Source organism: Harmonia axyridis, chromosome 5, assembly GCF_914767665.1.
Source record: "Harmonia axyridis chromosome 5, icHarAxyr1.1, whole genome shotgun sequence".
In the NCBI taxonomy this organism is placed as follows: domain Eukaryota; kingdom Metazoa; phylum Arthropoda; class Insecta; order Coleoptera; family Coccinellidae; genus Harmonia; species Harmonia axyridis.
In genome coordinates this window covers 27,452,362-27,476,256 of record NC_059505.1, presented here as the reverse complement: position 1 = coordinate 27,476,256, position 23,895 = coordinate 27,452,362, and the positions used below count along the sequence as shown (strand labels likewise).

At 30.9% G+C, this 23,895-nt stretch overlaps 1 protein-coding gene across 1 annotated transcript; it reads left to right on the top strand.

Moving 5' to 3' along the window:
- The first annotated feature begins 6,970 nt into the window (after positions 1–6,970).
- Positions 6,971–22,959, top strand: LOC123681156 (guanine nucleotide-binding protein subunit alpha homolog). Its single transcript, XM_045619389.1, has 2 exons — positions 6,971–7,665; positions 20,891–22,959. The coding sequence occupies exons 1-2, from the start codon at positions 7,192–7,194 to the stop codon at positions 21,515–21,517; spliced, it is 1,101 nt and encodes a 366-aa protein (XP_045475345.1). The 5' UTR covers positions 6,971–7,191; the 3' UTR covers positions 21,518–22,959.
- Positions 22,960–23,895: the final 936 nt, after the last annotated feature.

Genomic DNA, 23,895 nt, shown 5'->3' with positions numbered 1-23,895 from the left:
CAAACTTAAAACCACAGATTACTAGTCTGTGTTAGAACTTTCACAGATGAATATTTTTTATTTGAGATTGTAAGGTTAAATGACAATTCTTGTACGAAATTAAATGAACAACGATATAATAAATGAATGGATATGAATATCAGAGCTAATAATATGGGTGGTAGCGAGCTCAATTCGTTATAATTATCGAAAATGAAATAGAAAATCAAGAGAAGATTATTTAATTTTTAGCGTCAACGAAATTGGGATAACTCATTTATTTTATTATAAATACTACTTTGTTCAACAAATGGAATGTTAAACGTGAGTTTATGATGGTTTTTCTAATTTAGTAGCTTATTTCCAAGGTTCAAAAGGTATATCTTATGCTTGAGAAAACTTCAGTGTTCCGGCGGTTGTCAGGGGTGAATTAGCTCATTTTGAAAATTTAAAATGGCCATAGCTTTTTAACAGGGCCGAATCGAAAAAAATGGTAAATGAAAAAGTGTTTCTTTTGACCTCAATAATCTTCGGTTAAAATATATGTACAAGTCAAAAACTCACCCTGTATAGATGGATAGTGGACGACTTACTGCTTTTCTACACTCTTGTCGTGAGCTTTGAGTATAGAACAATAATATTTTATATTCTATGGTCTGTGATTATATTTCATTCATTTGATTAAAAATTTGATATGAACTGAATTGTAATTTATTGTGAATGTTTGCATTATCTAAAATCAGTATTTCCTTTTTAAACGGCACCAGGTAGATAGCGGGAATTCGAAAAATTTTGAAGAGCGCCACCTTACAGAACTTTGGTTAAGCTGAACATCAAAGCAACAGGTGGATCTCTCAAAAAGTCTGAAACAAAATCGAATCATTGCACACACCAGGTTTTCTATGCATTTTAAGCACGTGCTTTATACAGACTGTTATATTCTTCCTTTTACTTTCAATATAAACTTTCAAAGAGATAATGAAGGTCAGTACAATATATGTAACACAATTTCTTTTAATTTGAGTAGCTACAAATGTTGCGCCATAAACTTGAGTGGGGTCTATAGCGTTTCAGCGGTTGGGTCGGTTCAAAAATAGAAACGTTTTAACTCGCGCTAGAAACCATCGATTTATACGAGGTTTTCACTATTATTCATTTTAAAGAGTTTGTCATTTTGGAAAGTCCTTAATATTTTTTTTCAATTTAAAAATTTGATGAATTTTTTATTGAAAAATAAATATATATCCTTGATATATACTTTCTGCACAACCGTAAAGTGGGGTGAAGTCGGACGATTTTCAAATATTTTTGTGAATAACTTTCATAAACTGAGCAGAAAAATTATGAAAAAAAATATTAAGATTTCATGATGCCCCACAAATATAATCTGATTATTTCTTTATCCTGAAATTTTAGCTTCTCACTATTTTTTTGTGGTAAAGAGTGTCCGCGTTCACCCCTATGTGTGGGGTCAAGGCGGACAGACGTATATTTCAATTCAGAAACGTCTTCGAGCCTCGTATTGGATGAAGACGGACACAAAAACATCTTTAGCTAAATTATCCCCAATGAGAACTTTTTTGCCCGATGATTTTTTGAAGTATGGCAGAAGAATTCGATCGAACCAATTCTCAAATGTTGCTGAATCAAACCAGACAGACTTGGTCCGATTATAAACTGTTCCAATTGGTCCTCCTTCGACCCACGTTGGATATAAATGCACTGATTTATAAACAACATATGGGGGCAATACAGCCCCTGACGCAGTTATAGCCATCATTATTGATACGCTAGATTTACTCGAGTCTGTGATCCTTTCTATACGTTTTGAACCACAACGACTTAGGACTTTACTTCTTCCTGGATCATCTGTTAAATTGGTTTCATCGTAGTTTATTATGTGGCTTGCTGGAACCATCTCAATGACTTTTTTAAATTTTCGAAATAGTCTTTGACAGTATCTTTTGTTATGCCTGCCTGTGCTCTTTTTATATTTTGGGCTAGTCTTTTTGTCAAGATTCTATTATGCCGTTTCATAAAATTATAAAACCAATCAATTCCAAGGTATTTATCCTTGAATTGATCAATCTTCACCCCTTTTCTATCAAGAAAGCTCTTTATTAAAAGACGAATGTCGCTTCTAGTGATTGGAAAACCCCATTCGGATAATGTGATTATTCCGTCGACCAATTTTTTTTCGTCTAACTCAGACAGTTTTGTTTGTCCTCCATGTTTTTTTGTTTTTATTCCTTTCACCTTATCATATAACGTTGACTTTGGTATACCGTAACACTCGGGAGCTTCTCTAAGTGTTTTTCGATGACTTTTAACATCGTTCACAGCCTTTTGTAAATTTTCATGGGTGTAATTCATGAATGAAATGCCAATTTCAGCCTTATATTGCTGGCCCATTCTGTCCGCCTTCACCCCTACAAAGGGAAATTTTTTGAATCTCTTCATTTATTATCAAAGAGGAATTATTGAAAGAAGTAATTTTTATAGCTATTTCTTCTCGATTAATTCCTTAACAACTTAGAATATGTTTCATGCAAGCACTCCCCACTATTTCTAGTGTGCAAGAGTTTCTTTTTAAAATTTGTAAAAAGTGGATGAATGATTACATTCAATAAGACGTACCTGCAAGCTACGAGAATGATTATCTTCTTCAAAGGATCTGCACAGCACCTTTGCCAGACTTGAATTAACCCGTTATAGTCAAAACATTTTAATTTGATCTAACCGTATCACGTAACTTTGACGAAAACGACGGCAAGAACCGAGTGTCCGTTTTCACCCCTACTGTCCGACTTCGCCCCATTTTACGGAACCTTTTTTTCAATGAATTTTCACATAAAAATATTATACAAAAAGTTTTGTCAAAAGCTGAAAATCCGATTCTTAAATAAAGACTCGTATAGTGCTGCCCTCTACTTATATGCATAAAAAAAGGTAGAATATATATATTAATGTGAATGTACAACTTCATACACCGTACAAAGTTTTGTCATCGCAAGACCCCTAGAGGGAAAAATGAATGGGAATTTACTTTTTGACTGATACGCGGAAAGCCACGTGGGTAAACCCCTCTTAACTTATCAATGTGAAGTTTCAACTATTATATTGTAGATTATTCCGATTAGAAGTGTAAAAAAAACAGAAGCTAAGTACCTACCTTGTGAATTGTATAGTCGAGCGCCGAACCATTAGATAATTATTTCGGAATAATTTTCGGTTTGTAAAGAGGTATTAATGAGCAACTTAAACTTCAATCCTTGATTATAAACACTATTTCGTCAACCAAAAATAATTCGAAAATAATAAACGAATAGCTCGACGATACAATTCACAAGTTACTTAATTTTCACTTCTATCGGCATTGCCCAAAGACTGCTCCGTTTCTTTTTGTTTGTTGAGAGTCATTTTTACTTATGTTTCCATTTTTATGATAGATTTACCCTTGGAAAAATGGATATTCGAAAATTTTTCAAAAGGAAATCAATTGCCGATGACGATTGCAATAAGTCCCCTGAAAACATTAAGCTTTATATACAAATGCCGACTCATTACTCCAGTACTAATAAAAAGAGAGTTATTGCAACGCACAAATAAGCGATCTTTTATTAAAGGATCCTGTAATAAAGGATCCTCTATCGTGGACGTTAAAAGTGAACTATTGCAAGGTGCTTTTAACGAAAGTCAGTAAAGTGACAGATCTTTAAATTTGACATATTTATATTTTGTCACCTTTATTTTGTATTCTGATAAATAAAATAATTCATTTGGTAAAAGTTCAAAATCGAAAATGAAAGAACAAATAGCGTTAGCAATTTTAGCTGGGACCATTATTGAGGAATTGATTTTTCATAATAGATACAGTTGGTGTAGAAAATATATCAAAACCAATTCAAACAAATCGACTAGTTGACTTGGAAAATTTCGAAGTTTATTTTTATAACTGCAATCTTCATTGTGGAAAATCATGGACACTTCTAAGATAATTTGAATGCACATAAGTGGCTTTATAGAAATAGTTATCAGCTATATGTACAGGTAAGCTATTAGCTGAATTAAACTTAAATTATATATTATATTACCTTAATTCGTTTTTAGTCTACCAATTCGTAATATGGAAGGAGCTGTACCAAACTACTGGGGTTTTATCGATGGAACTATTAGAGAAATTTGTTGATGAAGTATCATCAAGTTTGAATGGAAGTCAATCAAGTATTTCTTTTTATGTGAAACCACCAGTATTGGAAGATTAGAAACCACCAGTATTGGAAGATTATTTTGTTTAACAGAATTATGTTATGTATTTTTGTACTTTTTCCTACAATAATTTTGAAAAAAGTGTACTTAACGTATAATTTTATAGGTATTAACATTACTGATAATTAATTAATTTGGTTCTGCATTGTGATTTGTTTTTTTTTATGCTATGTTGATTCAATATATAAAAAAGGACTTAGGTAACAAGTTTATTATTTTTCTTTCAAAACAATCCCATTGGTGTGTCCATATTACAGAATGAATTATTTATATTCAATATAAAAAAAATAATATTCAGTATGCAGTAGCATTCTTTAACCATAGTATAGGTACTACTACTATACATACCTTATACTATGCTTTAACAATACTACATTACACATATAGGAAAATTCTTATTTCTAATAAAATTCAGGATTTATCAGTATTATTTTTAATTCTTTTAGTAGGTTCAAATTAAATATGTTTCGTTGAGAATCGTTTAAGTTCTTGAAAAATTCGTTATTGAGAGCACATTTTTTTCTCGAATGAAATGGTTCCCACAGATGTCCAAAATCAAGAAATAAAATGCAAATTTCTCAAAAAGTTTACTTCATTACTTTGTTTACCTAAACAGCTACAAATATTTATAGGTTAGTTCTTGCTGAATAACGACGGTAAATATTCGGTATAAACAGATATCTGTCAAAATAAAAGATCCTTAAATAAAAGTTGGTCGCCTGTATTTAAATAAAGTAAGGGAGGCCTGTATTTAGATTTAAACAATACTTAATATCTGACTCAATGCGCATGAGTACATGTCAAAATAAGAGATCCTGTAATAAAAGATCGCTTATTTGTGCGTTGCAATAACTCTCTATAAAGAAGCAATGCAAAAGAAATATAGCGAAATGGATCGTGCATCAACTTCAGATACAAATCCTTCAACATGCGAGCTGGAAATTTTCCAAGTTTTGCCGGTGGACTTTGGACATTCAACAGATATTGGAAATTTTATAGCTTTCTCATCTATTCAAAACAAACAAAAATATGATTTACTAAGAATGCCATATAAGCCACCAGCAATTTATAATTTTAGGCAAGATGTTGGACCAAATAAAAGACCATTTATTTATAAATGGCTTGATCTATATGAATGGATGATTTATTCCAGAGTCCTTAAAGGTGCACTGAGTAATATTTCCACCATCTGTGATCCATGGTGGTACTTTAGGCGCATTTATAAAAAGACCATTCATAAAATCAAAGATTTACACATGCAGGCCAAAAATTATGCTAGTTCCGCTTGTCATAAGGATTCAACTGTCCGTGCCAACATTTTTATTGATGTGCTATCAAATGAAAAATCTTTGTTAGATGAAGGTAAGAAAAAAAATGTTGCAGAAAATAGAAAAAAAATTACCGATTATAAAAACAATAGTTTTTTTGCGGAACTTACGATATGCCTATACGAAAGAGCAACAAGAACTCTCGCCTTATCGTGCTTAAGCATGGAACTTAAGAACGATTGTCTGAACTGAACTGACACTTCGTCAAAATTGAAATTATTGAGCCTGATAAATTTGTGTATAGAACAAATTCATTCAACTGAAGAGCACCTTCTAGAGTGCTTATATAAAATGGGCCTTACATTTCCAATAAATCCCAAAAATCAGGTAAACGGAGAATGTAAACAAGAGGCCGCCATATTTAGGCTCTGAAACTGGCAGCCAATCAAAAACGAGACCACTCGTGTCGCCACTGTCTTTAATTAAGTCTCTGTAGTTTCGGCTCGTAGTGAGAGAGTTTATTAGCTATACTTTTGTATTTATCTATGGTTAATCTATGAAAATGACGCAAATTTAATTGATTTAGAGTTTTCCTACAAATATTTCCTTTTGCGACGCCATCTGCTGGTGCAATAGGACTAAAAATAATTCTCCGCTGTTTAAACTTTAAAGGGGAGTGTCACGACACTGTCGTCCTCTACAAGTCAGTTCGTTAAATAGACGCTAGATGGACTAATCAGTCTTAGCAAGCCGGTTCGTCTAGTAGCCGTTAGATGGACTAATCGATATTGAAATTTGGTGAAGGATAGAGGAATACATTTGGTTGAAGCATTTTTGAAGAAAGTCGCACTCTAATAAGTTATAACTGTTTTTAACAAAAACAAATTCAGGAAATAAAAATGGTATTTTTGTAGTTTTGTACCTTGAAAAGGTCGTTGAAATCTCTTTGCACAATTGCTCAACTTTTGTGGACCAATTTGTCACACTCCTCTACAAGGAATGATTTTCAATGTGGTTCAATTATTGTATAAATGTATTCAATGCTTTCATTATGATTGATGCCTCTACCAAAGTTCATTTAAATGTAAACACTGGCGAATAAAATAATACTTTGTGTTTGTAATGTTATTCGTCCATCAATTTTTATTGTTCTTGACCAACCAAAGTGGTACTATTTCAGTTGTTTTCACGAAATTCACATTTTATTTTTTGCTTCGTATGCTTGATTTCCAATTGTAGTTTTGAATATTGCCAAGAAAAAACAAATAATTAAGCATCTTAAATTACTTTGTTTCTATCGATGTAAGATATGGTGGATGCTTTGAGTTTCCTTATTGGTTTTCTGAATGAATATGTGCTATCTTATTTTAAAAATAGTTTTGTTCCTGCTCTAAGCAGATATTCTTTATTTTCTTTTTTATTCAACATTTCGTTCGATCCTTTCAAATACGAATTATCACAAAATATAACTTCAAAAAATACACGGTATAATTTAAATAAAATTTGGCAACATCGTTGACAGATGACTTCTGTTACCACCTCTACCAAACGTAGGAATCCGTCAATTTATTTTCCTTAGTAAATCCGAAATCTGTAGCATGTTCTGAAAGCAGAGACAACCCTGAAAGTTTTGACTAGTGATGTTGATCATCGGCCCTTAGTGCATGTTTTGATAATGTCCACTTCACTGTGTTCGTGCTGTTTACGCTTCAAATTCAGCCCAGAAGAAATTGAACAGCGGCATAAGAGTCAAGAAATTGATAAAATGTTGGAAAAAGACAAGCAAACACTTAAGAGACAGGTGAAGCTACTTTTGCTAGGAGCTGGAGAGAGTGGAAAATCCACATTTCTCAAACAAATGAGGATTATTCATGGGATGAAGTTCGACCATGAATATCTCAAGGAGTTCCAACAGGTCATATACGAAAATGTTGTCCGAGGGATGCAAAGTTTAGTGGATGCCAGGGCTAAATTAGACATTCCTTGGGGGGACCCTACGAACTCTAGTGCTGGAAAAGAGTTACTTCTTTTCAACAAAGTATTGCATTTAGATGCGAAACTTTTTCTTAGTTACACTCCGTCTATAGCAAAATTGTGGTCTGACAGTGGTATACGAAGAGCTTTTGATCGAAGAAGAGAGTTCCAAATTGTAAGTACCTGCCATTCATGTAGTGTAGGTTATATTGATAAAAGTCATTCATCTCAGTGAATCATTATACTTGAGATCATCAATTATTTAATCTGCAAAGGATGTGACCATATCCTAGATGTGTGAAGCTGTTAAGTCATATGATCTACTTAAATATTTGAACTATAATACAGTTTCCTTCTTGTTAGAACTTGAGCAGAATTTTTGAATATATTGTAGCAGTACTTTTTCAGTCATGAATTATTGCACTGAAAGTCAATCCTATTTTACTTCTGCTTCAACCTCTTCTACTCTAGAAAAATAAATATGATTTTCATTGCATTTAAATGTTTTATGACTCATATTCTGTTGAGATTTCCCTAACAACTCTTGTTTGAATTAGGACAAGCACTTCCACTGTTCCATTATGTTATTACATATTAAAATGTTCAATATTTTTTGGTTATGAGTGAAAAGAGACGAATAAGCTCTCTTTGAATCTAATCTAATTTCTTATTATTTTTGATTAATTCCAAACTCATTCATTCTGAGCGTTTGAAGTACGGAATATTCAATTCTAATTTGTCCATAATTGTTTGATATTTTCCCGTTACATTTCTTTTTTTCGATTCAAATCATTTTTTGGGTCAGTGCCTTAATTTCCCTTTTTTAAATTTCTTTGATTTTCATTCATTTCTTCAACTGTTATTCCAAATTTCACTCACAAATTTTCAAAGATGAGAATGAGCATTTCGTGGTTCATTTTCATTGTTTTGAAAGAAATGAGATCAAACACTGCTAAGAAGAACTGATATAGATAAGAATAATTAGTTACGTCGCAAATTTATTTGTGCTTTGTTAGGGCCGAAACTAGCCTATGTTATGATATTATACAACAATATAATTCCGTCACAGCAGATAATACCAGGAACAACAGAAATTTAATAAAAGAGTGGAATTATAAATCTTGCAGATAAGATTGATTTGGCCTAATAGTTTTTTTTTTGTGATGTTAATTGAATTTTATTTTTTCATTAGTTTTTATAATTAAACATTGAACATAACAATTGACACGATTTATCCATTATTTTAAAGAAGTGTTGAGTTTCTAATGTACCATTCAAAGACCTGCAAAAATAGTTTGTCTACCCAGGTCAAGGTCGTTTTTATTGTTTTGTATGAAGAACATGAAATTTATACATACCTAAACATTGGAATAATACAATTGAATGCTTCTGTAGGAATGAGTTTAATCAAATAAGTAGGTGTTTGGTCTGATTCTAATTTAACCATTTCATTTTTCTATACTCGATTATTAAAAGTTGTGTAATATTGAAACTTACATTGAACATTGTTATTTTTTCTGATTTAATATTCTTGAATTAATGTATTCAATTGATGGAAACCATTTCTTCTGAGGAAAATATATCGTTTTTATGTTAGATATTTTCTTCAATTTTAAAAAGACTTGTTATTCCAATCAGTAGGGAGAATATCCCTTACAATTTTTTTAGTTTGAAATATACAGGGTGGGTTAGGAAAATGATTGAAATTCTGACGGAATCGATAGCACTGCGCGCATAAGCTTGAATTATTTTGACTCTACAGCTGGTCTGAAGTGAAACACGATATCACTTAGTTTTTTTAAATGCGAATTTCCAATTTCTATGTCATATATTCATAATCTTCATGAGATTCTAATTTGGAAATACCACCCCACTTGTCATCAATTTTTTTTTTGTTGCAAAATTTCGTTATTATAATGATTTAAACTTAACGATCATATTTTTAAAAAAGATAATTGTACGATATTAGTTTTCAATGAATTCCCGAAAACTTGATCTGAATTCTCTTGAGGAGTTCGAAATGACTATATTTTCGGTTGAAAAGTCTCATCAATATTTATCGCTCATATGATGTCTGCAAACTTTTTTAATAATTTCAATATGATTTAAATGAGATGCAGTTTTATTTGAAAAAAGCTCGCAGACATATAAACAGATCATTTGAGTGATAAATATTGATGAGACTCCTTGAAATAATTCAGAATATCTTCCTGTTTTTTCACGAGTTCTCCATTCAATTTTGTCAAAACGAATGTTTCCAAAGATTTTGATGATTTCTTTGATTTGATTTGGCTTATCTTCAATTGGTTTTACTACTAGGTATTAAGGAGAGTTGAGTAATCTTATCCCTTTGAAGTTGTATGCGTGAAAATAGTTATGGAAACATCGAATTTTAGTTTTTTTCTGTGTTTTCCGGAAGTCACAGACTTCTCCACGCAGTTATAAATTGCGGTTTTTCCTCATTTAAAGTTCTTCCTCGATAACTCTCAAAGTATAGGGGTATAGGGTTTGCTCACTATTTTTGTTCGTAGAATCGACTGAAATAAAAAAAATATAGGTTCTGATTTGAAAATCTTCAGTTTTGATGAATTTGAGTTGTCCAAGTTCATGATCTTCTGACCCTGTACATTTTTGGTCCAAACCGCAGTCTTATAATACTACGTTTTTGCAGAATCGAAAAAAAAATCCGAAAGAAGCTCTTTCTGTCGAAAAATTTAAAAAAATGTGAGTCCCCATCGCCACCATTTTTTCCATAAAAATTCCTTATCAACCGTTGTGTTTTCACCTAAGGAATGGATATTGCCGAAATTGTCATCAAAAAAGCTATCTAATGATGCAATAATATACTGGGTGTGCCAATGGAAAAAAGGTTTCCGGTATAACCGGAAGTTGAAATTATTTTAGGGAGAAAGATCATAACCTCAAAACCCCAAAATGCAAATTTTCAGCTTAAAATTATGATTAGTTTTCCATAAACGTCTAATATTGTATTGTTCTATCAATTTTCTTTTAGAAAGCTTCAAGTGTGTTATTGAAACTGCCCAGTTTCAAAGGATCTAAATTTCACCCTAAATGAAACTTTGAAAAATCCCGTTTTTCTGAATTTTTTATGCGCCTTGTGAAATACTATACTTTATTCTGCTTTTAGGAGCTGCTTATAGGAAATTGACTATTTTTTTCTTGGAATTACGTCTATTTAATTAAAATAAATTTTTGCTACGGTACATTCTAGGCTCTGTACGCGCTCGAAAAGTAATTGAATGCTAATCGCAAATAATTGAAATTCAAGCTAGAAGTAGATAACTCATCAGTAATGAATCGATTTTCATATAATGTCCGAGTAAAAGGAGTCGGTATCCATTAGGAAATGTCAATGCAGACTATGCGAAAAACATTTTTGTTACTGCTCAGTCACATTAACAATTTTGTTTTTTGAACCCCTTTTTCTCTAGTCTATATTGAGGCCCATTTTTATAACTATTTGTTATCTGAATTTACTCCACTTCTGGCACTATTACATCATGTTTTTTTGATTCTCTCAGTTCGTATTCCAAAGTTCCATCACATTTAGAAAAGTCACATATACGAGTTATTTTTGAGTTTTTCTTATTCGTAAATTCGTCAATTTACACATTTTCATGAAATGAAATTACAAAAATGATGAACATATAAATATTGTATCCATAGTCCATTATTCTAATTTGTATTGGGCTATTTTTGAAAAATGGTAAATATCTGATGCGAAATATCTTGGATCGTTTTAAATAAACTGAACTCGTGTCAAATAAGCTGTACCTATGTTTTGGAGAAATAATTCTCGAACACTTAACGAAAATTTATGCTGTTATTTTTTGTGATGTTTCTTTTTTTTTCAATTTCATTTCAGAAACTAATTTCATTTAAATAGCTTTTCATGAAGAATATGGACGGATTTTTTTATATTCTCCACATTGCAAGACTTAAACTGTCAACATTTTAATGCACTCATATAATTTTCTTCACGAAAGAGTGGCATCTTGTATCTATAAAATTTGTAGTTTTCATGAGTTGTGAATATTTTGTATAATTTGCAATTTTTGTAATTTTGAACGATGCCCATTACTCGGTTTGATGTATCTCTGTTATGGAGAAGCGATTCTGGTGAATTCTTTGATGAGGTGCTAATATCTGGTGCTCCTTTATCACCGGAAATAAAAAACTGTAAACACGCTCTTAAAGTTTCTATTTCGGTTGAACTATGTTATGTATCCTCTTCAGAATCGGTCAAAAATTCAGCGTTAGAAACAGACAGTTTTTCGAATTCGTTTTAAAACTACTAATAGCAAAAATTCAACCGAAATTTTTCAATACTAGAGCGTTTTTTTCAATGGAATATGCATAATTGAAAGAACAATAAATATTGTCGGAGATAAAATTGTTTTATCTGTCTTTCGTTCCTATCTCAATAAATATTTATTCGATTGTTCCTGTTGAAACCAAGTGCGTAAAGTCAGATTATTCTTGGTAAAATGACGATCGAAGAAGTTTGAAAAGAAAATGTAAGATTGGATCTCGGATGGGATATACATACATATAAATCGAGAATAATGAAAATTATACGACACGTTCTTTTTTGTGTATCACCGCGTAATATTCTGATTTTTTTTGGATTACTTTATTCCAGAACCACACTTGAATATCGAAACCGGTTTCTATAGTTTTGTAAAAAATTGAGAAGATTTGTTGAAAATTATTATTGTTGTTTTTTCAATATACAATGAATTTAATAAAATAAAAAGTCATCAATACCATGTTATTGGATTCTATAGCGATTACGTAGTATTCATTCTTTTGACTCTACAATTTTAGCAGTTTACGTTTTAAGAATGTGGGGTATCTAAAAAATCTGATGAAAAAATCCGCCAATCTGCATTTCAGAACATTTCATTGGATTGAGAAAGAGCTTGTGATTGGGTGCAAAATTAGTATGTTATGTTCCATTGATCTTCCAAGAGAATCAGGGACATGAAAGCTAAAAATCCGAGAATAAAATATTTCTAGCAAGCTTCATAATAATAAATGACTAATATAGAGGATGGTCTAGATTTTAGTACAATAACTTAGACGTTGGATAGAACAACTATTTTCATGAAAAAAATCCTATACACATATATCCTAACAAGCTTCGTTTTCAAGATAAACGGTATTAAAGTTTGAAAAAAAAAAACAGTTTTTTACTTATAACTGATGAACTTTTAATTTTAATTGGCAGTAATTTCAATAATAATTCCTTTTTTCTGCTTAGAAGATTCATGTTCCTTAATGTCCATCAAATCTAGCTCACACGTGGTGGTTATTCATTGTCCAAAATAAATGATTATTAAGAACAAATAACGAAAACTTGCTTTCTTATCTTACTCACGGAAGAAACGAGATAATTTTTACATTTCTGATAAAATAAAAATTTCCCGATATTTCAATTGCATACTATAAAAGAATAATTCGAAAAATAGAGAAAATTAATTCGTTTTTTCTGGTGAATTCCATAAAACTCTAATAAGAATATTTGTTAACTTTCCTTGGAAACTGATTAAATTTAGTTGGGTTATCGAAAACACTGCAAACTTCATACAATGATTGATTACTTCATCCTACATGGAAAATATTCCAATTTTTGTTTTAGAAACCATCAAAAATACTCTGAAAAAGCCTTGCACCCAATACCATTATGTGAATACATATTTTTCATGTCTAGATAACCAATCATTGTGGAATATGTATTCAAGAATGAAAAGGTTAATCTGTTTATTTGGTAGCTATGATTTTACCGAATGATAAAACGATTCGTGAGATGTATAGAGTTTTCTGGTAGTGATGACAAGAATTTAAAAAACTAATTATTCAGTGAGAATTTTTTTGTATTCGAAAAATTGCATTACGTAAGAAAAATAATGATTTTTAATCAGTTTTCCATATGAATTTGGTTGTATTTAATCAATAGTACATCATCAATGTTGATTTTTTATTGCTCAGCTGTTGGAATATCAGCATCAACTTGTGATATATCCCCACAAGGTGATATCACTCGATCTGTGAGAATAATCAACTAGACCATTCTTGAGATTATTTGATCGCCAAATTTGTTTTCTCAATAATTCTATTGTTAAGTGGCTATATGGCAGGTAGCACCATCTTGTTGAAACCGAATATCCTCCAGATTATTCTCAACAACAGAAAAAAAAAATCATTCAATCGTAACGTTTCCGTTGACTATCATCTCCGACCATTTTTTTAAAAAGTCCTTAAAATTTTCGTGTGGATTTTCATCACTCCAGTCAACCAAAAATGATCTTCATCGCTGTGAAAAGTTTCAGATGAAATTATTCATCATTTTCAAGCTGAGCAAAATCAGAAAATAAACATTTTTGGTGGTCAATGACTTCAGTTCTTGGACCAGTAGTGAATCCAATTCATTCCTTTAAATTCTCCATGTTGTTGTTGATAAAGATTTAATTGTTGAGAACAGCTTGGATTTTCTCTTGCACTTGCTGCGACCAAATCAATATTCTCTTGTAAGTGCGCATTTCTTCGTCGTACTGGTACTCTTGAATCGTATAAAGAAAATTCACTTTCAAATTTGTCTACAATACGACGAATAGTGAATTGATTAACTGAAGTATGTCATCATGAATTCTTCTCAAATTTTGTAGCGATTTTGACAAAACATTTTAGCATTCCTAACTTACTGAAAGCAAATGACTTAAAACTTGTCAAAAAATAATACAGTGTTGCCATTTTAAATTGTATCATTTGTATTGGAACACCCGTTATTGCATTGTAAGAAGATTCTCAAAGTAACTAGCATATTTCTTTGTTGAAATGACTAATTTCGCAGCAAAACTCTAAACGAAAGAAACGTGTTTATCTCCAATTGACGTCATCTTAAGTTCGTTTCTCATCACGTGATTGTAAGTTTTAATTATTTCCGATATCAAGCTTGTTCCGCATATTCGATAAAATTTTTAAAATTTTTGTTGGTCAAAATGTAAACTGTTAACATTTTTGGGTAAGAACTTTCCCTCTTTCAGATAGTATAGGTTTATTGTTGGAAGTTGTAAACAACAATTATGTATATTGGCAAGACTAGTCTGAAAAGGTTCTGAACAATCCTATCGCAAAATACATCTTACTATTGTACGATACCCTAAGTAGGTACTAGCAACAGGCAAAATTCACAGTTTTATCGCTTTACAGTCTGCTTGTCGCATGCAATTTACATTTTTGCCGCCTCTTTTGGAGCTCGACATATTTTAACAGACGAGTAGGGTAGGCACTAAAAAAGAACTTTCTTTAGAAAAAATGAGCCATTTTATTGATCCTTAGACACGACCCATTTTTAGTTGAATTTTTGCCACCTTTTCTAGGTTGTAAATAATGCTCAAAAAATTTGTTAGAAATTTCTTATCGCTGGTTTCTTTTTTCTCAACAAATTGAACACTAGATTGAATCATATTTTTAATCCTCCGTGAAATGTTTTCACACTGTTAACTTCCACTGAAATAATAATAATAATAAACTTTATTTAGCACTCGGCTATTGAAAACAATACAAATGTAATCCACTATCTTAATTAAATTCTTCATAAATATAACTCATTAAACATTTTTTTGAATTCTCTATAATTATTACAATATTTGATCTTTTCAGGTAGTTTATTGAAGATGACTAATCCCCTGCTAAATGTGGATTTATTCATTAATGTAGTATTAACTTTTTCTATGTAAAAATCATCTCGACGTCGTGTATTATAATTATGTATCTCATTAGCAAATTTTAGGTTTTCACTCAAATATTCAGGTAACATTTCATTCCTTGCTTTGAAAATTAAATCTAATGTTCTATAAATGTTCTATAAATAGGTAATCCTTTGATTGACACTCATCAATTTCAAACAATTTAACATATTTCTTATGGGAGTTCTTTTATTACATTTCAAAATGATTCTCATACCTCTATTTTGTACTTTTTGTAACCTATCTATGCTACCTTTATTTAAATTAAACATAACTGACGAGCAATAATTCACATGAGGAAGTACCAATGATCTAAACAACATCAGTGACTATTCATATCAATTTTACCCCATATTCTAGATATGATATGTGAAAGTTTACGTTTTGGAATTATTAAAATCCAAAAATTGAATAAAAAAACGCTGCAAAATATTCAAAATGGTTTATTATTTCCTTCTCTCTCGAAGAATATTCGAGAGCTAAGATTTCACTAAAATGAAAAAAAAATTCAACCTTTGCAAAATCGATCATGTCAAAGCGAGTAATTTACTACATTTACAAGGGGATATCGAAGAATTCACAACTCGGAAACCATTTGAGCTTTAATCTTGCTGTAAAAAATATTGCATTCGGTATAATCATAGCATTACACACTGAATGAATGAAATTTACGAAATTTGATTTTTTCGATTCGATTCGGACTATATTTTTTGGTTTATCATTTCCAATAGTAAACCTTAGGAACCGTTTTAGGGAGACCTATAGTCGCATCAACCGTGTCCAATTTTTTTTTCTCAATTAGCTAACACCTTTTTTAATTTTGTTCAAGACCTCTTATCCTAAGAGCCATGAATTTTTTCAAACCATAGTCGTAATTCTAAATCAATAATTCCTTGATTCGATGATTTGCGATCCGAGGGAATATCGAAGGTGTTAAATTTGCAATACATTTGAGTGTTATTCAACACAAATCAAAATCAGAAGGATTCAAATCATAAACATTTATTTTTAAGTTCTTCGAACGAGATTTCTATCGAAGAAATATAGCAATTTCAATTCGAAATGTTGTTACATAATATTATTTTAATTAAGGCCGAAGATTAGTCGGTATCTAGTGAATTTGTGTCTGAAAAAAACCTAACCCTAGGTTCATCGTCATGGACGTGAGATAAGTTTATCTTTTTGAATGCACATATTGGTTCAATAATAATTGTCAATTAATAATATCATACAACTTAATGTAAACAAGAATCAGGAATACCGTAGTAATATTTTTGAGTGCTCGTCTTCGAGCCGAACACTATCAATTCCTCTGAATGTGAGTATTTCTCGAATTTTGAGCCAGGAATGCCCTCAAAAGATGAGGTTCGACTGATGACGAATCTGTCTAGAACTCTCAAACGGAAGAACTTTGAAATTTCGTTAATGGAAACATATAATAGTTATTTATAATACAAGTGCAGAAGGCATTGATATTCTTCCACGAGTTCAAAATTCAAAAACGAGCCACGAAGTGGCGAGTTTTGGAATGAACGAGTGGTAGAATGAGCCTTCTGTACGAGTATTATACATTATTTTCTCTAATTCATTGCATTTTTATTGAAATTAATGAAATATTTCCATAAATATCATTTAGTGATTTTTGCATTGAAAAATGTTGGTTGGAAGAACTGATTTCTTTAAGGCAAATTTCAAATTTGAACGATGAATTGACAGATAAAGCCGTGGTGGAAAGTTCGGGGTACCAACATATAATAATAAAATATAACCATGAAAACTGTGCGTTTCTGATATATTCTCGCACGATTTTGTTCTACAAGATGTGGAAGAATGAATGGAATAACCACAGAATTAGAGAAATAATTTGACTAAACAAAATTTGAAGTTCACAATTCAATGTTGGAAAACCAATATAATATCTCGAATTTCCTTATGAAATGCGTTTTTCATAATTTTTTTGAAGGAACAGAAAGTCAAAAGTTCTGGCAGAAAAGTAATTGATCATTTGAATATGTAGAAGGCTTAATATTGGTTTATCGGAATTCTTTTTGCTGTTATGTTTACTCCACTGACGTACATACTCGCTCGTAGTTTAGTCATTTAGTTCATTTACATTGCACCGATTTGTTATTTCATCTTGAGTACAATAGGAAAAAAATCAAACTTTAATTTTGTAAGTCGTTCGCAATGAACATGGCTCGTCTGTTCATGTTCCTATTGCGCCCATAGAGACCACATATAAAATGTCATTTATTATGATATAAAATTGTTTTCGGTTTATCTGAAATCAATTCAAACATAGTCATCAAAATATTGGGTAATTTCTTATGATATTCTGTATATTTGAACGATTTCAGGCGTACTAAAAGGCTATTAAATCATCAATAATATTATAGAATTCTGATGAACCAACTTTTTTCTTCATGTTATTTCGTCGGATAAAATTTGTGAACAAAAATACGATTTTTCTGAAAATTTCTTTCAATTTCCGTGCCAAGCAATGAAATTTGGATATTCATAGAAGCATAATATTTGAATCCAATATCAGTTTGACATTTAACCCATAGAATGGAAAATACCACAATTGAAACATAAAATAACCTTGATTACTGCAAATTTTTCCCAAAAGATTCCTAAACAAGTTGCTATTGATTTTTCTAGCATACTAATCTGATTCATAGTTTTTAAAACTTGAAAATTGAATTCGGTGATTACAGGGGAAAACAATATAAAAAATTATTATAAATTAAGAAAGGTAATGTCATGAATATATCAGATAGCTTGATTCAAATTGAAAACTCCTATTCTTAGTAGTTACGGAGATGTGAAATTTTGAATACCATGTCAATTGTTATAGAATTATGCAATTTTTTCTTTTTTTCGTTTGAACAATAGTCGAAGTGCTAACTGAAAATTTTTAGGGATCAGAAATTCTCTTCTATGGAGAATCTTTACTAATGGTGCCTTCACAGTATGAGTTCATTTAGCTTTTGTGATATTTATGTGTTTCTTAGACCATTTGTATCAGCTTGACCAACAGCAGATGTCGAAAATCTGTGTGGTGGATTTAGGAAATCCTCTAGTACAAAGAATATTATTTTGTCTGTTATTTTAAGGATATAGATTTACAGTTGAGGTATTAGGACGTACTTTTCCTGAATTGGCTTGTACACTTCAAGAATTCGTAAAAAAAGTCAGGTAGAAAGTACCAAAATGTGATAAAAACGTAGCTTAGTTCGGATCTGCGAATTTTTTGTTGGTTTCTTATTCTCTACCATCTCGATTAGCAGCAACTTATAAAAAAAAGTTGCTGAGCGGTTTCAACGCGTAGTTGTTACGATTAAAGTTTTCAAAACCCACAATTTCGAAATTATTAGGGCTTTGCGGTAAGGAAAAATATTCATTCGATTTTTGGATATTCAATGGATTCAGTCCTTACTTGATGAAAATTCACATTAATTTTGTAAGAATAATTACAAAAACGTTTTAATTTCCACAGATTTTCATTAATACGACAATTGTTCCACCGTCTAAGAGGCTTTATCAAGAATTGGTTACATTGCAATTGGTTACTCTGCAATGTAACCTATATATTATTTTTTTTGGGCTGATCGCACCAAAATATGGAACAAAGCACCCAATATTAACGTAACAACCGATCTGACTAGATTGAATTTGTCTATTATGTAAAATATCTATTCGAGTGTTCACGTCAAATTTCAGCAAAATCATAGAATTTCATCTCCAACGAACGACCGTTAAAAAGCTGCTGCTCAGGTCTTTTTTATAAATTGTTGTGGTGGTGAATTAAAAAAATTTACAAGTCAATCGCCCTTTTCTTAGTAATTCTAAGTATACACAAAAATCAATTGTATGTTCTTAAAGTAAGTAGCGTAAATAAATTAAAAACAATCTCTTTGTCAAACAATTGTAGAATTGACTTTTATCTACTCCTATTGAATTATATATTAATTATTCAACTGCTTTTGAGCAATTAATAGTATCTATTAACAAACAGCGTGAGTTATAATAACTCACTACTATAACTCACTATAATAAATCGGAAAATATGGATATGTGCTTCTATACTTCTCTGCTTTTATTCGATTGGCCGAAAGGGAACATTCCATTATTGTTATTGAGGGGAGGAATGTCCGAGGGAATGTCACTTTTGACGTTTTCAAATTAAGTTGGTATCTAATTATTGTGAATGCTTTGCCGAAAACGATTAATTCATATAGTGAAGATGAAATATTATATAGAATAGTTATTTATAATACAAGTGCAGAAGGCATTGATATTCTTCCACGAGTTCAAAATTCAAAAACGAGCCACGAAGTGGCGAGTTTTGGAATGAACGAGTGGTAGAATGAGCCTTCTGTACGAGTATTATACATTATTTTCTCTAATTCATTGCATTTTCATTGAAATTAATGAAATATTTCCATAAATATAATTTAGTGATTTTTGCATTGAAAAATGTTGGTTGGCAGAACTGATTTCTTTAAGGCAATTTGATGAATTGACAGATAAAGCCGTAGCTGAAAGTTCGGAGTGCCAACATAGAATAATAAAATATAACCATGAAAACTGTGCGTTTCTGATATATTCTCGCACGATTTTGTTCTACAAGATGTGGAAGAATGAACGGAATAACCACAGAATTAGAGAAATACATTTTCAAAAGACTATCAGCTAATGTTACCATATAGAATTAATTGCCCGAAAAAATATGAAGGAGTTTGAAAAAATTTTCAAGATTGGTGTAGCAGTAAGATCATTAAGTCATCGTTTACAGGGAATAGTTTTTGGTATATTTTAATGCATTTTTATAGGCAACTATTAAGGTTTTTCAATAAAGTTCTATGTCTGTACTCAGTACTGGATTCGAGCTAGCAGAAGCTAGTTCGATTGTGATTGGTGACACTAAGTTTCCATCTCTCTTGTACGGGATCGAGCACATATGTTTATTTCCCGTTCCTTCTGTCTATATTCTAAGTCTGTATTTTTTTCTTAGTATTCATTGATATAGTCGTAGATAAAGTATAGTATTCAACTTGCGGTAATGGTCATAACTCACTTGATGAATTACAGCACTCGCCTGCGGCTCGTGCTGCAAACATCATCTGCGTGAGTTATGACCTACATTACCGCTCGTTGAATAATATACTATTATTTTCGATATTCAATCCTTGATGCATTAATCGACAATGAAGGTTACTTTGATGTATTAACTTCATTAGTTATCGTTTGTGTTTCATGTAGAAATTTGCTGGTTATAAGCCAGCAAACTATATGGGGGATGTCCTCAAGTAGGCGAAGTCACAATAATTGGATAATGTGTTGCCACGTGTAGAAAATGTTAGATCGCAAAAATTCAACGAAATTAGGCAATTATGTTATTCCAGGCCGAATTAACATTGTGTCGATTCAGTTGTCCAGTTATCACTGTTGATCTATCATCCTATTCATCACAATAGCTGTTTTTAAAGCTTATTTCTAGAAGCTTTAAAAACAGCTATTGTTCCTACAATATACTAGTTGTGATTGATAAATAATTAGCATGTGATAATAATCTTTCTTGTAATTGTTGATATACCTGATACTAATTTAATTTTTTCTTTTCAGAGTGATTCTGTGGAATATTTCTTGAATAATCTGGAACGATTGGCAAAACCAGATTATATACCAACACATGCAGACATACTGCACAGTCGAAAAGCTACAAAGGGAATTACCGAATTTGTAATTCCAATAAATAATATACCTTTTCTCTTTGTGGATGTTGGGGGCCAAAGAAGTCAAAGAAGAAAATGGGCGTCCTGTTTCGATTCAGTGACGTCAATATTGTTTTTGGTATCTTCTTCAGAGTTTGATCAGGTTCTGTATGAAGATCACAAGACAAATAGATTGGAGGATTCCAGGCTAGTGTTTGAGACATTCATAAACAATAACTTTTTTGCTAAAGTGTCTTTCATATTATTCCTCAACAAATATGACCTATTAGCCAAAAAGGTAGCCAACCCTGAAACTGATATTCGCTGGTATTTTCCCTACTTCAAAGGAAACTCTCATTCGCTGCAAGATGTGCAGGCCTTCATTCTGACGATGTTTACTGGAGTCAAGAATGACCCGAAAAAGGCCATTTACCACCACTTCACTACAGCTGTAGACACAGAAAATATTAAGGTTGTGTTCAACTCTGTGAAAGATACAATTCTTCACAGAAATCTCAACATCTTAATGCTTGAGTGAATAGATATTTTGATTGGAGGTTAGAGAAAAGATGAAAGGCTGTGCGAACATTAATTTAGTTTCATGTTTTTGAAAAAGACTGACAATGTTTATCAATAATATTCAGGACTTGTTCCTTGGTCAAAACAAGTTTTTAAAGGCCACTTTCGTTCAATAATTATAGAACATTCAACATCTGAAATCAGAAAACATGCATTTTTAAATAATTGTCCATAATTATTGCATTTTATAACCTGAAATTTCTGTCAAATTTTAGTCTTTAACACACAAATCAATGAAATACTTTGTCTTTTCTTTGAAAACATGTCAAGGCAGCATTTTATGAAAAATCATTGAATTTTTTTGTGATATTTATTGATACAATTTTTGTTGTCATGATTGATTTTGGCGCAAAATATTTGACTATTAAGTAATTATTGATAATTGCAGATATATTATTAACTTATTGAAAATATACAATAGAACTGAGGAAAACCAAAAAGCACATATTTAATTTTAATACAGCCAAATAGGTGCTATCATAGTATTTATTGATTATTATTGGTCCCCAAACTATAGAATTTTGCAATTGTTGCAAAGAAAAAATTAATTATGTGAATTTCATAGGATATCCAATTGAATAAATAATAATTTTGGTTTCATATTTATTCCAAATTATTTATCAAAGATTTTTCAATCAGCAAAAACCAAAGCAATTAAGAGACTAACACTAGATTCAACAGATTTTATCATGAAAATCCCAAAAGCTGAATTAAATGCTCAAGCCATTTGAGCAAATGGTTTGATAGTGTAAAACAGCTTTAAGAGTAGAATTATATATAAATATTTAATTGAAAAAGTGTTCAATATGTAAATAATCTTATGAACAATGTATATTGTAATGTAAAGTCTATTGAGAAATATCTTAAGTCTATAAAGAAAATGTATTTTGATATTTTTGATGTCTTTATTGTGATTTTATATATTTTTCCATACTTGTATTAATATGTATATATGTTTTTAAATCCAAACTTTCTATGAATTTTTAAAAGAAAACCTGTTGTTCACATCTATATCTTCCATATTTAAAATGTATTCAAATTTTAGAGGAACTATTTTCATTGAGGGATGTTCTGCATTTCATGTTATAGATGTTGGGTTTGTTATCTGTACCAGATTCTACTCCCAATTTCCTTCAATAGAATTCCAAATATTATAGTAGTTCATTATAATGCATATAACATAATGGTGAAATGTTTTTTGTTTTATATCAGTGAACCAGAAATTATTTAATAGAACAAAATTCCCGACATAGAAGCCTTCATCAAATGATATTGATGTTATTTAAGTGCCTTTAAAAAAATCGAAGATATACACAATTGAAGAATTAATCAAAAAGGATAATTTTATATGTAAATATTTTTGTAAGTATGATTGTTACAAATAAATAGATATTTGAATAACATTTCTTTGTACTTGAGAAACCCTGGAAATGTTGAATTTTCTGTTAGTTCAGTTTGAATAACATTAAGGTTTTTCTGTGAATCAATCAACAAATGTTAATTGTGTTTCATGATGGACCTAAATGGTCCAGATTTCAGTTCAATAACTTTGGCGTTGGATAAAACAATTTTCTTTCATGAAAAAAGTTCATAAACATAAATCCTAACAAGCTTAGTTTCGAGATACTTCAACACTGTGTCTGGAAAACGAAGCATGTTAGGATATATGTTTATATGTACTTTCTTCAATGGAAGTTGTTCTATCTGACGCCAAAGTTATTGAACTAAAATCTGGACCACCCTGTAAAATAAAGTCCAGGAATTCAGCTATATAGCTTTTATATGGGAAAAATAATCAATGTGTTTTTAATCTTGGATATCATAATGAAATTATTAGAATGAATAGTATATCTAAAAATCAAAAACTTATAAAAGCTACATATAGCTGAATTCAAGAGAAATTCAATTCATCGATTACATTTTGTTTGAATTTTTTTTGATCCCCTGGATCATAAAATCTTCACGAATTTTCGCATATGTATTCATTTCATTTCTATGCAACTGATTTCTGAATTTTGGTGGGATATCTATTTTTCAATTATTAGATTGAGAAAACAAAATTCCATATATTGATATAATTTCGGAACCATAAACGGATTTTACCTATTTAACAACTTATGAGATTTTCGGTTCCTGAAAGTTTAAAATCTAACACATTTTAACTCTGCAGAATGACAAAAAATAGTATTAAGTAATCGGGGTCTTCTACCAAGCGATGGAAAAGTTGAAGGCATCTCTTTGGAAAATTTTGATAATAACATAGGAGTGATGTTCATTCACAAGAAACCAACAGAATTTCAAACCTGTACAAAAAATTGAATTCATTATAGGATTGGC

Coding starts and splice junctions, on each gene's coding strand:
- LOC123681156 (XM_045619389.1), top strand. CDS start 7,192: ATGTCCACTTCACTGTGTTCGTGCTGTTTACGCTTCAAATTCAGCCCA. Junction 7,666..20,890: donor GAAGAAGAGAGTTCCAAATT/GTAAGTACCTGC, acceptor TTTTCTTTTCAG/AGTGATTCTGTGGAATATTT.